Source organism: Carcharhinus amblyrhynchos, chromosome 4 (genome assembly GCF_965287045.1).
Source record: "Carcharhinus amblyrhynchos chromosome 4, sCarAmb.v2.hapA, whole genome shotgun sequence".
In the NCBI taxonomy this organism is placed as follows: domain Eukaryota; kingdom Metazoa; phylum Chordata; class Chondrichthyes; order Carcharhiniformes; family Carcharhinidae; genus Carcharhinus; species Carcharhinus amblyrhynchos.
This window is the reverse complement of record NC_137327.1, coordinates 47179623-47194771: the sequence shown is the minus strand read 5'-3', so window position 1 is coordinate 47194771 and position 15149 is coordinate 47179623. Positions and strand designations below refer to the sequence as shown.

General features: G+C 41.0%; 1 protein-coding gene across 2 annotated transcripts in view; it reads left to right on the top strand.

The window, feature by feature from the left end:
* The window catches only part of plekhg4 (pleckstrin homology domain containing, family G (with RhoGef domain) member 4), a 203975-nt gene that overhangs the window by 70534 nt on the left and 118292 nt on the right, over positions 1 to 15149 (top strand). For both annotated transcript variants that reach the window (XM_080187099.1, XM_080187098.1), the window contains exon 7: positions 2392 to 2478. In XM_080187099.1, the coding sequence (XP_080043225.1) occupies positions 2392 to 2478 (87 nt within the window). The remainder of the gene's footprint in view (positions 1 to 2391; positions 2479 to 15149) is intronic.

The following is a 15149-nucleotide window of genomic DNA, read 5'->3' as shown; positions in this document are numbered from 1 at the left end:
TTGCTACAAATAAACCTGTTGGACTTTAACCTGGTGTTGTGAGACTTCTTACTGTGTTTACCCCAGTCCAACACTGGCATCTCCACATCATGACTACCATTGAAGTTAGAAATAAACAGAAAACTCAAACATAACATCTTAACACAAAAGATGAAAATAGTAAATAAGTTATCTGGACTCTGTTAATGCAGACATTATAAGTTTGGAAGGCAATTAGATGTATTTCTGAAGAGAAAAGCTTGAATGATCTAATGAAACGTGTGCAGGCAAGACCATTTAGTCGTTAGCTGCAATAAGTTCAGTCCTTCATGAGTACTAACCTCACTTACCTAGATTTTTTTCCTATCTGAGATACATTTTGATGCTCCTTTGAGCTCATAAATGACATTTGTCAATTTTTTTTACTATCTTATTGCAAAGTAGTAAGCATTCCACTTGTGTTTAATCAAATCAAAAGTACAAATTAAAAATAATTTGGAATATCTAAATTTTGATTCCATTAATGCCTTGATAACATATTGAATTTCTGCTGATTTAAAGTATTAAAATTTGTAAATTATGTTTAACTTCAAGTGTTTTTTAAATGATCAGAAAGTGATACATCTCAAATGATAGGAGAGGAGGAGGAAATTGCAGGTCCCCTAGCTGAGATATTTGAATCATCGGTAGTCATGGGTGAGGTGCCTGAAGATTGGAGAGTGGAAAATGTTGTGCCTTTTGTTTAAAAAGGGCTGCAGGGAAAAGCCTGGGAACTATTGGCCAGTGAGCCTCTCATCTGTGGTGGGTAAGTTGTTGGAAGGTATTTTGAGAGACAGGATCTACAGGCATTTAGAGACGCAAGGACTCTTTAGGGGCAGTCTGCATGGCTTTGTGAGTGGAAAATCATGTCTCATAAATTTGATTGAGGTTTTTGAAGGGGTAACCAAGAAGGTCGATGAGAGCAATGCAGTTGATGTTGTCTACATGGACTTTAGCAAGGCCTTTGACAAGGTATTGCATAGTAGGTTGTTGCATAAGGTTAAATCTCATGGGATCCAGGTATCTAAATGGATACAAAATTGGCTTCTTAACAGAAACCAGAGGGTAGTTGTAGAGAGTTGTTTTTCAAACTGGAGGCCTGTGATTGGCATTGTGCTGATGTGGATACGCGTGCCTCAGGGGTCAGTGCTGGGTCCACTGTTGTTTGTCATTTATATTAATTTGGATGAGAACCTGGGAGACATGGTTAGTAAGTTTGCAGATGACACCAAGATTGGTGGCATAGTGGACGGTGAAGAAAGTTATCTCCAATTGCAACGGGATCTTGATCAATTAGGCCAGTGAGCTGACGAATAGCAGATGGAGTTTAATTTAGACAAATGTGAGGTGAAGCATTTTGATAGATTGAACCAGGCAAGTCTTGATTAATGGTAGAGCGTTGGGGAGAGTTACAGGACAAAGAGATCTAGGAGTACATGTTCAAAGCTCCTTGAAAGTGGAGTTGCAGGTGGACAGAGCAGTGAAGAAGGCATTTGGCATGCTTGGTTTCATCGGTCAGAGCATTGAGTACAGAAATTAGGATGTCTTGTTGAAATTATACAAGACATTAGTAAGGCTGCACTTGGAATACTGTGTGCAGTTCTGGTCACCCTATTATAGAAAGGATATTATTAAACTAGAAAGAGTGCAGAAAAGATTTACTAGGATGTTACCGGGACTTGATCGATTGAATTATAAGGAGAGGCTGAGGAGTGTAGGAGGCTGAGGGGTGATCTTATAAAGGTCTATAAAATAATGAGGGCTATAGATCAGCTAGATAGTCAGTATTTTTTTCCAAAGGTAGGGCAGTCTAAAACTAGAGGGCATAAGTTTAAGATGAGAGGGGAGAGATACAGAAGTGTCAAGAGGGGCAATTTTTCACAGAGAGGGTGGTGAGTGTCTGGAACAAGTTGCCAGAGGTAGTAGTACAGGTGCGTACAATTTTGTCTTTTAAAAAACATTTAGGTAGTTACGTGAGTACGATGGGTATAGGCGCATATGGGCCAAATGTGGCTAATTGGGATTAGCTTAGGGGTTTTAAAAAAAAAGGGCGACATGGACAAGTTGAGTCGAAGGGCTTGTTTCCATGCTGCAAACCTCTATGGCAAGGCTTTTGAACTTCTTTAAAATTTATTTTTCAGTCAGATCTATTCTTGTACTATACTATTTAGCACGATTGTAAGCAAACTCAGTGTGGAGATGAGCTGGACTCAACAAAGGACTTTTTTTGCGGAAGATTTTGTTTTGTGCTAATGGATATATATTTAATATTTTCAAAATAGCAGGCAACAGTTGTTTAAGTAATGTGCTTTCTGTAAAAAAAAAATAGCCAAGAGATACAATATTCCATTGATGAAATTTCATACTTTACAGGACACCATTCCTAATGCTATCCATACTGTTTTGCTGCTTGTTGAAAGGGAGCTTGCATTCCGATTTGAGAAACCGTCAACTGTGCAGGTTTGTGTTGAATTTTACAAAATGTCTGCCCAACCTTTGTTATCTAATTTAACTTATCGGAAGTGAAATGTGTCCATATGGTAGGATTGGAATTTAATGTTAGTATTATTGAGGTATAAATTTATACTATGCACGCAGTTATGCTCAGCAATAGTCTGAATTGCAACATTCAAGTAACAGAACATTAGTGTGTTTGGCAAAACATATCTATAAATCATCTAAAGACATTTATAAAATCATAAATCTTAGTAGAGAAAGTGGGTTTACAATGCTGCTACAGTACAATAAATGCACTTATCAACATTTTGCATTCTGTCTCTATATGAAGGTCTTCCATATCCTATTTACTTAGTTGCTTTGATACTAGAATATAACTTCCAAAACATGATTGCTGAAGCTCTGACTATTCCTAATATGGCTTGTATATAGAAACCCAGTGCTAACTTTTAAGTTTGCAGCTGTTTAGACATTGGGATGGGGAGGTTGATTTGCTCAGATTATTGGGAAGTTAAATAAAATCTGCAATTGGGTAATTCATTATAAATAAATTCTACACAGGTTAGAAAAATTGAACATTCTAAGTCCTTAATGTAAACAAATTAAAGTGAAACAAAATTCATGAAGTGGTAAATTTAGCAAAAAAACTCATGAAGTTACTGCAGCAATTGTGAGCAAAGTGAATAGAATACTTATTTACCATGCCAGGTCAGCTGAATACAACTTGAAAGATTTTATATTAAAATTGTACAACTCATTGGCCATCCATACCAGAACTTGTATAGTGTGATAAAATAGAAAATACTGGAAGCACTCAGCAATTGGGCAGCACTAGGAAGAGAGAGACATTTGGTTAATGTGATCTTTCATCGGAACTCTCTCGCAAACTGCATTCGGTAAGGGAAACATTCAAATTATGAAAACGGTGAAGAGAAGAGCAACAAAAGCTATCCTTGCTATTATTCAGCTTTGAAAATAGACATAATTATGTCTATTATACCTTCTGCAAGTCCATAGACTTTTGGGGAGAATCTCATCTCTCTTTATTGCAACTTTGTTTGAATCACTGATGTGTTTTCTACTTCATAAAAGCAAAGTAGCTTCAGGAAAAGTCATGAATGGCATTCTCTGAAACCTTAGTTATAGCAGATTAACCCATGATGTCTATGCAGCCTCTGACATGGTCATTCACAACACCGCAGTTACAAGTGGTGTACCTGAAGGATCTGTTTTGGGGCCACTGCTGTTTGTCATTTTTATAAATGACCTAGATGAGGGCGTAGAAGGATGGATTAGTAAATTTGCTGACGACACCAAGGTCGGAGGAGTTGTAGACAGTGAGGATGGATGTTACAGTTTGCAGAGGGACACAGGCTGCAGAGCTGGGCCGAGAGGTGGCAGATGGAGTTTAATATGGAAAAGTGTGAGGTGATTCACTTTGGTAAGAATAACAAAAGTACAGAATATAGGGCTAACGGAAGGATTCTTAGTAGTGTGGACGAGCAGAAGGACCTCGGGGTACATGTGCATAGCTCCCTGAAAGTTGGCACCCAGGTTGATAAGGTTGTTAAGAAGGTGTACGGTGTATTGGCTTTTATTGGTAGAGGGATTGAATTTCGGAGCCGTGAGGTTATGTTACAACTGTACAAAACTCTGGTGCGGCCGCACTTGGAGTATTGTGTACAGTTCTGGTCGCCGCATTATAAGAAAGATGTGGAGGCATTGGAAAGGGTGCAGAGGAGGTTACCAGGATGGAGATGTCTTAACACAAGGGGACATAGCTTTAAATTAAGGGGTGGTAATTATAGGACGGATGTCAGAGGTAGGTTCTTTACTCAGAGGGTAGTAAGGTCGTGGAATGCCCTGCCTGCAGCAGTTGTGAACTCGCCAACTTTAAGGGTGTTCAAATGGTCTGTGGATAGGCATATGGATAGCATTGGAATAGTTTAGGTTAGAGGGTCATTAGATTGGTTCCACTGGTCGGTGCAACATCGAGGGCCAAAGGGCCTGTACTGCGCTGTAATGTTCTATGTTCTACCTTTCTTCAATAGGACAGATGCCCCCCCCCCCCCCCCGTGAACTGTATATATAAAAGCCACTATTCATATCCTATCCTGCACCCAAGCCATACTTAACTGTCATCCCTGACCTATTTCAACTCTCGACTCTTGTTCTCATGTTTAGATCCTTGCAACTACTCTTTGTCCCCCATTATTGAACTTTATAAATGAGATTGGTGTGTGTGACCTTGTGGCAGTTATGCTGTAGATCCATGCTGACCAGAAACTGTATTTAGACTGCTTATACTTATTTTATCTACAATGAACATGGATAATTATTTAAATCCAGACTAATGAGATAAAAAGAAATCTGAATCTATATCAATAAGAACAATAATAATTTTCCCATCTTATTTTCACTTATACTTTCCTCCGTAAAATCCCATAGACAATACCTGCAGCTATATTGTAGTTGAATAACATACAATACTTTTATTTCTAAATCATATCAGGCTACTAATCTTTTCCTGAGATTTATACAATAGCAGTGAAGAAACTTTTACATTAACAGCAGGTCATCTTAACCTGATTAGATTAGTTGCCACTTATTGTTAGATGTTACTCTATTGATCAGTTAAATGCAGATACAAAAAAACCTTTGATTTGATTTGATCTTCTAACTTTGTTCTTTTCATTGGGAATGAAACTTAACACACAAGTTTGAACAGTTCAGTAGTTGTTTGCATTTTATCTCCTCCTCATGTTGGTTGGGGAATCAGAGCAACATGGTTATTTTAAGCCTCTGTAAAATGTTACATTTGGGTGCACTCACTTCTATTCCTGCCAATTTTGTGTTAACATTGAAGTACAATTTCTTGTTCTTAAAGTAACTTGCGAAATAACTTTTATTGGTTTGATTTGTAGAGTTGAAATAGAATTAAAAGAAAAGCCCTCTGTTAAGAACGATTGAAGTCCTGGTTATAGGGCAGCGTAGCAGTTAGATGTGTGAGAGCATTAGCTTGCTTCGTGGATGTGAGTCATGCTGTGATTTTCCATGCAGTTAGTTACCATTCAAAGAGAGTATTGAACTGAGGTCAGTTGACTTCCCACAAAGATGGAAGGAAAACTTAAAAAGTTGCAGAATAACATCAGTGAAGGTTTACTTTGAGTGAATTGAAGTTCTGTTAACCAGCCAATAGTGGCCGGGATTTTGAGCCCCCATGTGCTGAGGGCATAAATGTCAACGGGTGCAAAATCTTGAAGTCATTAAATAAGATTTGTGCTGGTGAGATCTCGTGATACAAATGCCCCACACCCCATCAGTGATGTAATGGATTTTCCACTATCTAATGACTAGAATTCCATTTAAATACATTTCAATATCATTAACTTGCTCAACTTCCCACATTCAAATCTTCCCCTTTGCTGATATAACATTAGTAGCATGGTTTACAACCAGTTTGGAGCAATTTCAACCAGGTGAAGAAAACCCACTGGGGTGTATAGGGAAGTACAGCTCCCAAGGAGGATAAGGACATGCCTGTGTGGTATCCGGCAGTGCCTTGGACACTGCCCCGGCGCTGCTCCCTGGCACTGTGTGCAGTGCCTGGGTACTGCCAGGTGGCAGTGTCAGGGCCCTGTCAAGATAGTGCTGGGCGAGCACTTCTTCCGGTGGTGGTGGTGGTGGGGAAGGAAGGTGATCTCTGATTGTATTTCTCATTCTGTTAGATTGGAATGCCCTTTCAAAAAGGCACCAATATCTTTGAAAGGCCTATGTTGCCGATGGGAACCTGCCCCGCCAATGTGATGGCATAAGACCCACCTCCAATTTTTTCTTAGTGTTAGAATATACCACCTGAGCCAACACTTTGGAAAATTCTGTCCAGTGCCTGATAACAATAATCCAGAAAGGGAAAACAGACATCTAAAAATTATTAATCTCTGTAGTAACTTTGTGGTTTGTTTGTACAGATGAGTGAAGGTTAATTCTGGTTTATTACTGTAATTATGATGTACAATGAAAACCTTTACAGTGCAATACATGTGCTTAAGTACAAAACAGACTTCCAGGATTTTAAGATTCTCATGGGGGAACTGTAAATTAAAATAACCAAATGACATCAAAGAAGAAGTTATCAACAAGGTTTCATTTTTTTTGTAGCTTTTACTTCACATGAATCGTAACTAATGCAAATTAAATAGGAATTAAGAGGCAACGTGAAAAGGTGAATTTCACTTTAATTGTCGATACAACAAGATACAACACAGTCACAAGCACTCACATTACTCCTGCAAACGTGGCACCATATGCAGTTCTGAAATTCTCTAATCAGCCTCTGATGCATAGGACATCTCACTTTCCCACTCATTCGATTCAGCCCTTGATTCCCACCCACCAACAACTGTATTCTATCTGAGGTCTCCTGAGGTAGTTGTCATCTGAAAGGCATACTCCTGTAGGATCTTCTTAGTTAGTTTCAATATAAGAACATAAGAAATAGGAGGAGGAGTAGGCCATCTAGCCCTTCGAGCCTGCCCCACCATTCAATAAGATCATGGCTGATCTGAAGTGGCTCAGTTCCACTTTCCTGCTTTCTCCCCATAACCCTTAATTCCCTTGTCTATCAAAAACCTATCTACCTGTGACTTAAATATATTTAGCGAGGTAGCCTCCACCACTTCAGGCAGAGAATTCCAGAGATTCACCACCCTTTGAGTGAAGAAGTTCCTCCTCAACTCTGTTCTAAACTGCCCCCCCCCCCCCCCCTTTATCTTGAGGCTGTGCCCTCTAGTCCTGCTGTCCTTTCTGAGCGGGAAGAATCTCTCTACCTCTACCCTATCCATACCTTTCATTATCTTATACGTCTCTAAGATCCCCCCCGTCCTTCTAAACTCCAATGAGTACAGACCCAGTCTATGTAATCTCTCTTCATAGTCTAACCCCCTCATCTCCAGTTTCAAGACTGTCTTGATGGTATTGATTTCCCAGAGACATCTTTCATACAGCCCTTTTAATAAACCCCGTTAAAGTGTCTGGTCAACTTTAGCAAGACTCAAACAAAGATGCAAAATTATAAAAGTTATTTTCAAACATCTTGAAAAGCAATTACAAATTCCTCAGACATTTTAAAGAAGTTACAAATTTTCCTTACTTTACTACCTCCAGGTTAAAGGGTGGAACAATATTTCTTGTAGGTAGTTGAGGTATTAAGTTTGGGATAATCCATATATATTACTGAAGTAACATGAAACTACAATAAAAGTAGTCGAATGCATTGTTTAAAAGAAGGATCTTCTTTATATAACAAATCTGGTAACCATGAGTTTCAAAAATTTGATGTAGCTTCTCAGTTTTCACAAAGCTGTAATATTACTCATGATATGTGCTTCTAACCATTTTGAATGCACATCTATGACCACTGAAAACATATGGTTCTTGAAAGATCCTGCAAAGTCCACATGAAACCTGGGTTACTGATGGCCCGGCCATTCTAAGGATGAAATGTTGTTCTTGTGTGCTTAATCTCACCCCACTTCAATGGAATTTTGCTGAGCCAGTCACGCCCAGCAAACATGGCCCTTCCCCTTTGGCCATAAGGTGGCATGCCCTTGCTTTGTGACTATTATATGCAACATGGATTTCCAATGCCCCAAGTAACAGAATGGACTCTCTGATGCATGTTTAATTTCTGTCCACATAAGGGATGATGCTCTGTTGGAGTCCCACGTCAACTTGTAGGTTTCTTCACCAATAACAGATGCGGAAGCTTCTGTGTCCAGCTCTCAGTTGATTGTTTTTCATCTGCCACCACTGTAGTATAAATAGGCTCTGCTTGCAGCTCATTAACATTAAAGATGTAAGTATTCTCCTATGCCTGCTCCAAGCTTTCCATGTAGTGTCTAGCTGCTTGAGGCTTCCTTGAATTTAAATTTTCTTTCTCAGCCCTTACCTTGCCTCTCACATCCTTGCATTTCTTCACTAAATCTCTTATTGAATTGGTGTCAATCGGTGACAAGCAGCATCCGTAAATTTGCAATGATCCGTAATGTATGGCCCTCCATACGTAAAACACACCACTGCTTTCGCCTTTCTGCTTGCAGTCTTTTTGTGCTTGGTATAGCACTCTCACCTGACATTAACATTAGCCATCTGAATATATTTAACATTGCTGGTAGCCATTTCTATGCTTTGAGAAATTTCTGGAGTCTCCTTAAAAGTCGGTGTGGCTTTCCCCAACAACTGACACTGAATGTTCCCCTAGTTAATTATGTGGAGACGCTGGCGTTGGACTGAAGTAAGCACAGTAAGAAGTCTCAACACCAGGTTGAAGTCCAACCGGTTTATTTGGTAGCTCAAGCTTTCGGAATGCTGCCCCTTCATCAGGTGAGTGGGAGTTTCATGTAAAGACACAAACTCAATTCACAAAATAATGTTTGGAATGCGAGCCTTTACAGGTAATCAAGTCTTAAAGGTAGACAATGTGAGTGGAGAGAGGGTTAAGCACAGGTTAAAGAGATGTGTATTGTCTCTGGCCAGGACAGTTAGTGAAATTTTGCAAGCTCAGGCAAGTCGTGGGGGTTACAGATAGTGTGACAGGAACCCAAGTTCCTGGCTGAGGCCATTCTCATGTGTGCGGAACTTGGCTATCAGTCTCTGCTCAGTCACTCTGCGTTGTCGTGCATCATGAAGGCCACCTTGGAGAACGCTTACCCGAAGATCAGAGGCTGAATGCTGAAGTGATCGCTGAAGTGTTCCCCAACAGGAAGAGAACGCTTCACTTTCCTGGTGATTGTCAAGCAGTGTTCATTCATCCGCTGTTGTAGCGTCTGCATAGTCTCCCCCTTTTCTATCAGGTAGACAATGTTGGCCAAGTTACAAGTTTATGTACCGTGTATCTGGTGGATGGTGGTCTCATGTGAGATGATGGCACCCGTGTCAATGATCCGGCACGTCTTGCAGAGGTTGCTGTTGCAGGGCTCTGTGGTGTTGTGGTCACTGTTCTCCTGAAGGCTGGTAGTTTGCTGCAGACAATGCTCTGTTTGAGATTGTGCGGCTGTCTGAAGGCAACAAGTGGGGGTGTGGGGATGGCCTTGGTGAGATGTTCGTCTTCATCAATGACATGTTGAAGGCTCCAGAGAAGATGTCGTAGCTTCTCAGCTCCGGGGAAATACTGGATGACGAAGGGTACTCTGAAGGCCGTGTCCCGTGTTTGTCTTCTGAGGAGGCCAGTGCGTTTTTTCTCTGTGCTGTGACAGAACTGTCAGTGAGTTGAACATCATATCCTGCTCTTATGAGAGCATTGTTGCGATCCTCCTCATCTATGTATACATAGGGCTTGTCCATAGGGGTGGCTTCTTTCCAGTTTTTAGGGTGGAAACTGGAGAAGAGGAGCATCATGAGGTTATCCATGGGCTTGAGGTACAGTGAAGTGGTGAGGTAACCGTCCTTGATGGAGATGCGTGTGTCCACGGATGCATCCGATTCCGAGAGTAGTCCATGGTGAGTCTGATGGTGGATGGAACTTGTTGATGTCATCATAAAGTTGTTTCAGTGATTGTTCACCATTAGTCCAAAGGAAGAAAATGTCATCGATGTATCATTGGTTGAAGGTTCTGTGCGGTGAAGAGCTCTTGTTCGAACTTGTGCACGAAGATGTTGGCATATTGAGACGTGAATTTGGTCGCCATGGTTGTTCCATGTGTCTAGATGAAGAACTGATTGCTGAAGGTGAAGACATTGTGGTCCAGGATGAAGCAAATGAGTTGTAAAATTACATCTGGAGATTGGCAGTTACGTCAAGAGCATCCTGAAACCCATTGTACAAAGAACCCCCAACTTCTGTTGCAACACTACGGACTTCCTACAGAAACTCAGCACATTGAGCAGTTGAACCAGAAGCACTCCTCGTCACAATGGATGTCTTGGCACTCTACACCACCATCGCTCACGACGATGGTATTGCTGCAACTGTCTCAGTACTCAACGCTGCCAATCTCCAGATGCAATTTTACAATTCATCCGCTTCATCCTGGACCACAATGTCTTCACCTTCAACAACCAGTTCTTCATCCCGATACAAGAGCAGCCATGGGGACCCAAATTTGCACCTCAGTATGCCAACATCTTCATGCACAGGTTTGAACAAGGCCTCTTCACCGCGCAGGACCTTCAACTGATGCTATATACTAGATACATCGATGACATTTTCTCACTTTGGACTCGTGGTGAACAATCACTGAAGCAGCTATATAATCTATTCCACCATCAGACTCACCGTGGACTACTCTCTGGAATCAATTGCATTCTACGACACACACATCTCCATCAAGAATGGTCACCTCAGCACTTCACTGTACCACAAGCCCACGGATTATCTCATAATGCTCCTCTTCTCCAACTTCCACCTAATGTTAAAGAAGCCATCCTCTACGGGCAAGCCCTCCATATACATGCGATCCTCCTTTCTGAGCCGATCCTAACGGACACCTCCGGACACTGAAAGATGCCCTCATAAGAACAGGATGAAGTGCTCGACTCATCAGTCGACAGTCCCAACATGCCACAGTGAAAAACTGTATTGATCTCCTCAGAAGACGGGTCACAGCAGACAGAGTACCCTTCGTCGTCCAGTACTTTCCTGGAGCGGAGAAGCTACGACATCTCTGGAGCCTTCAACATGTCATCTTGCCAAGGCCATCCCTATACTTCCACGACTCACCTTCAAACAACCGCACAATCTCAAACAGATCATTGTCTGTGGCAAACTACCCAGTGTTCCGATGAACAGTGACCACAACACCACATAACCCTGCCACAGCAACCTCTGCCATCCACTAGGTACATGGTACATACTCTTGCAACTCGACCAAAGTTGTCTACCTGATATGCTGCAGAAAAGGATGTCCTGAGGCATGATACATTGGGGAGACCATGCAGACAACACGACAATGGATGAATGAACACCGCTTGACAATCACAAGGCAGGAGTTTTCCCTCCCTGTTGGGGAACACTTCAGCCGTCATGGGTATTCGGCCTCTGATCTTCGGGTAAGCGTTCTCCAAGGCGGCCTTCATGACACATGACAGCGCAGTCACTGAGCAGAGACTGTTAGCCAAATTCTGCACACATGAGGACGGCCTCAATTGGGATATTGGGTTCATGTCACACTATCTGTAACCCCCTGGGCTTGCAGAATCTCACTAACTGTCCTGTCTGGAGACAATACACATCTCTTTAACCTGTGCTTAACACTCTCTGCACTCGCATTGTCTGTACCTTTAAGACCTGATTACCTGTAAAGACTCGCATTCCAATTTTTATTTCATAAATTGAGTTTGTGTCTTTTAAGTGTGCTGTTTGTGAACAGAACTCCCACTCACCTGATGAAAGGGCAGCACTGCAAAAGCTAGTGGCTTGTGCTACCAAATAAACCGGTTGGATTCAACCTCGTGTTGTGAGACTTCTTACTGTGCTTACCCCTAGTTAATGTCATAGACTAGCCTATTTCTTTGCATATCTTTTAAAGCTGTTCTGAAAGCTGGCATAATTCTGCCACAGCTTTGGCTACTAGTTGACTTGCTTTTCGAAAATAGATGTAAAATTTGATACACAATCACAGAGCTTTGGGTTATGGTGATTCTGGACCAGAGTAACTAAATCTGCAAGTGAAATCTCCCCTGCCTTCCATGGCATAGCTAGATTCTTTATCGACTTATAAGCCTTTGCCACACAGGAGAATCGAGCGCTGCTTTGCCTCATCTTCTATTCCATTAACTAAAAAGAAATGCTGCAACCTTTGCACCTTTTCAGCCTCTCTCATCAAATCACTAACTGCCCTGAACAGAGCCATGGTGCTAATAACTTGAAATTCTATTGAATAAACCCATAGCAAAAACTAGCTATTCACTATATGCAACCTTATAACGGGGCACAGCCTCAAGATAAAAGGGGGGCGGTTTAGAACAGAGTTGAGGAGGAACTTCTTCACTCAAAGGGTGGTGAATCTCTGGAATTCTCTGCCCGTTGAAGTGGTGGAGGCTGCCTCGCTAAATATTTTTAAGACACGGGTTGATGGGTTTTTGATAGGAGAGGGGATTAAGGGTTATGGGGAGAGGGCGGGAAAGTGGAACTGAGCAGCGACAGATCAGCCATGATCTTATTGAATGGCGGGGCAGGCTCGAAGGGCTGGATGGCCTACTCCTGCTCCTATTTCTTATGTTCTTATGTTGCCACACTAAAAAGTTGAAAAACTTTGTTTTATTTTCTTGCTGTTTTATCCTCACTGCCAAAAAGATGTGGTAACTTGAGACCATAATAAAAGGCAGTCAAATGTGTTTTTTAAAAGAAGGCTCTTTATATAACAAAATAATGAAGTTTAACAATAATTCTACAGACGTAATAACAATGAAACGGAGCACAAATAAAACAGGTCTTGCTTGCAGTACATTCTTTTGCAGACTGAAAAGCCCTCCAAAACCTGCACAAGCCCAGAACCCTCAACAGACGCCAATAAAACAATTACATAAAAGAAGTCTCTGTACTCAAAATGACATTGACAGATACCAGTTACAGAATTGATTTTTCTTTGTTTTATGGACATTTTTAAGGTGTTTTTTGAGAATTCTGTATATCCAGTAGGGTGTGCATAAGAACTGAATATTTTTGGATGGGTTTCAAGCCAACAAAGCTGAGTGAGAGAACTTTACACTTTCTAGATGACAAATATTTGGAAGTTTGCTGCCATTGTGGATGTGTCAGTTTTGGAGATGCATAGCTGGCTAAAAGAGCCTTTTTATGTTTATGTAACTCTGTATTAACTCTGTTAGTTTATTTCCCTCCTTCTACTCCTACTCTCTCCCTAACACCAGAACTGCAGGTGGGCTTTACAAGTTATATATGGGTGCAGAATCCAGTGGCACATTACAGAAGGGAGTAAGTCGAACAGAGTGCATGGGCAAGAAGGGACAGATTTTTAGTCTTTGTGCTGTCCTGCATTTATTCTTCACTCAAATCATGAGATGCCAAACCTGAACTGTAAAAGCCCAAGGAGGGAGTGAGCATGTGGGATACTGCCTACTGATTGGCAGATTTTACCTAGGATACTGATTTTGGTTGGAAAAATCAAATACATTACAGCAACTAGAATGTTTTTAATCTATGACTGTATTTTTGAAAGTTGTGAATTTTTCTGTTTGGGATTAGTTTTTTTAAATAATGGGGTGGATAATCAAAAGCTGGGCTTGATGTAAGTCAGTGAAGTTTTGTTCATGGCAGTGTGATTGGTTCAGTCCTAAAGAATAACAATTGGAAAGATGGTTTTGGGGCTTTGTTCCTGATTTTGAAATCTGATTAAATAAAATTGGTAGTTTGAATATTTAGTGAGATCTAGTATCTAAACACTTGTAATAGATTGGTTGCGGTCGATCTATTCTAACGTCTCAATACATTCCCCGATGTTGGGGAACACAGTATTTAGTGAGGGGGAGGAACTGAAGGAAATCAGTATCAGTAGAGAAGTTGATGGGATTGAAGGCCAATAAATCCCTAGGGCTTGGTGATCTACGTTGCAGATTCCTTAAGGAAGTGACCTGAGAAAGAGTGGATGCATTGGTAGTCATCTTCTAAGGTTCTACAGACTCTGGAACAGTTCCTGCAGACTGGAGTGTATCTAGTCCATAACCCAGGATTACGTTCTGGATCCAGTAACATAACCCCACTATTTAAAAAGGGAGTTACAGAGATAACTGGGAATCCTAGACCTGTCAGCCTGACGTCAGTAGTGGGGAAAATACTGGAATCCATTATAAAACATTTAACAGCAGGGTACTTGGAAAACAGTGGCAGGTTTGGACAGAGTCAGCATGGATTTATGAAAGGGAAATCTTGCTTGACAAATTACTGGAATTCTTCAGATATGTAATTATTAGAATGGCTGAAAGGGAGCCAGAGGATGTAATTTATTTGGACATTCAGAATGTTCCTATTAAAGATTAGCATGTAAAACCAAAGCACACAGGTTTGGGGGTAGAGTAGTGTATTGAGATAGATACAAAAATTGGTTAGCAGATAGGAAGCGGAGTAGGAATACATGGATCTTTTTTCAAGTGGCAGACAGTGATTAGTGAGGTAGCACAGCGATCAGTGCTTGAACCCCAGCTATTCACAAAACATATAAATAATTTAGATGAGGGAACTAAATGTTACATCTCCAAAATTGTGGATGACACTAAAGTTGGGTGAGCTGTGAGGAGAATGCAGAGATGATTCAGTGTGATTTGGACAAGTTGAATGAATGGGCAAATGCATGGCAGATGCAATATAATGTGAATAAATGTGAATTTATCCACTTTGGTAGCAAAAATGGGAAGGCATATTATCTGAATGGCGATAAATTGAGAGGAATGTGAATGAGACCTGAGTCTTGTACATGAGTCGCTAAAAGTAAGTTTGCAGATGCAACAGGCCATAAAGAAGGCAAATGGTATCTTGGCCTTCATGGCGAGAAGATTCGAGAAAGGTGTAGTGATGTCTTATTGCAGTTATACAGGCCCTTGGAGAGACCACTCCTGGAATATATTTTGCAGTTTTGGTCTCCTTATCTGAGGTTCTTGCTATGGAGGGAGTGCAGCGAAGGGTTACCAGACTGATTTCTGAATGGTGGGACTTAAATATG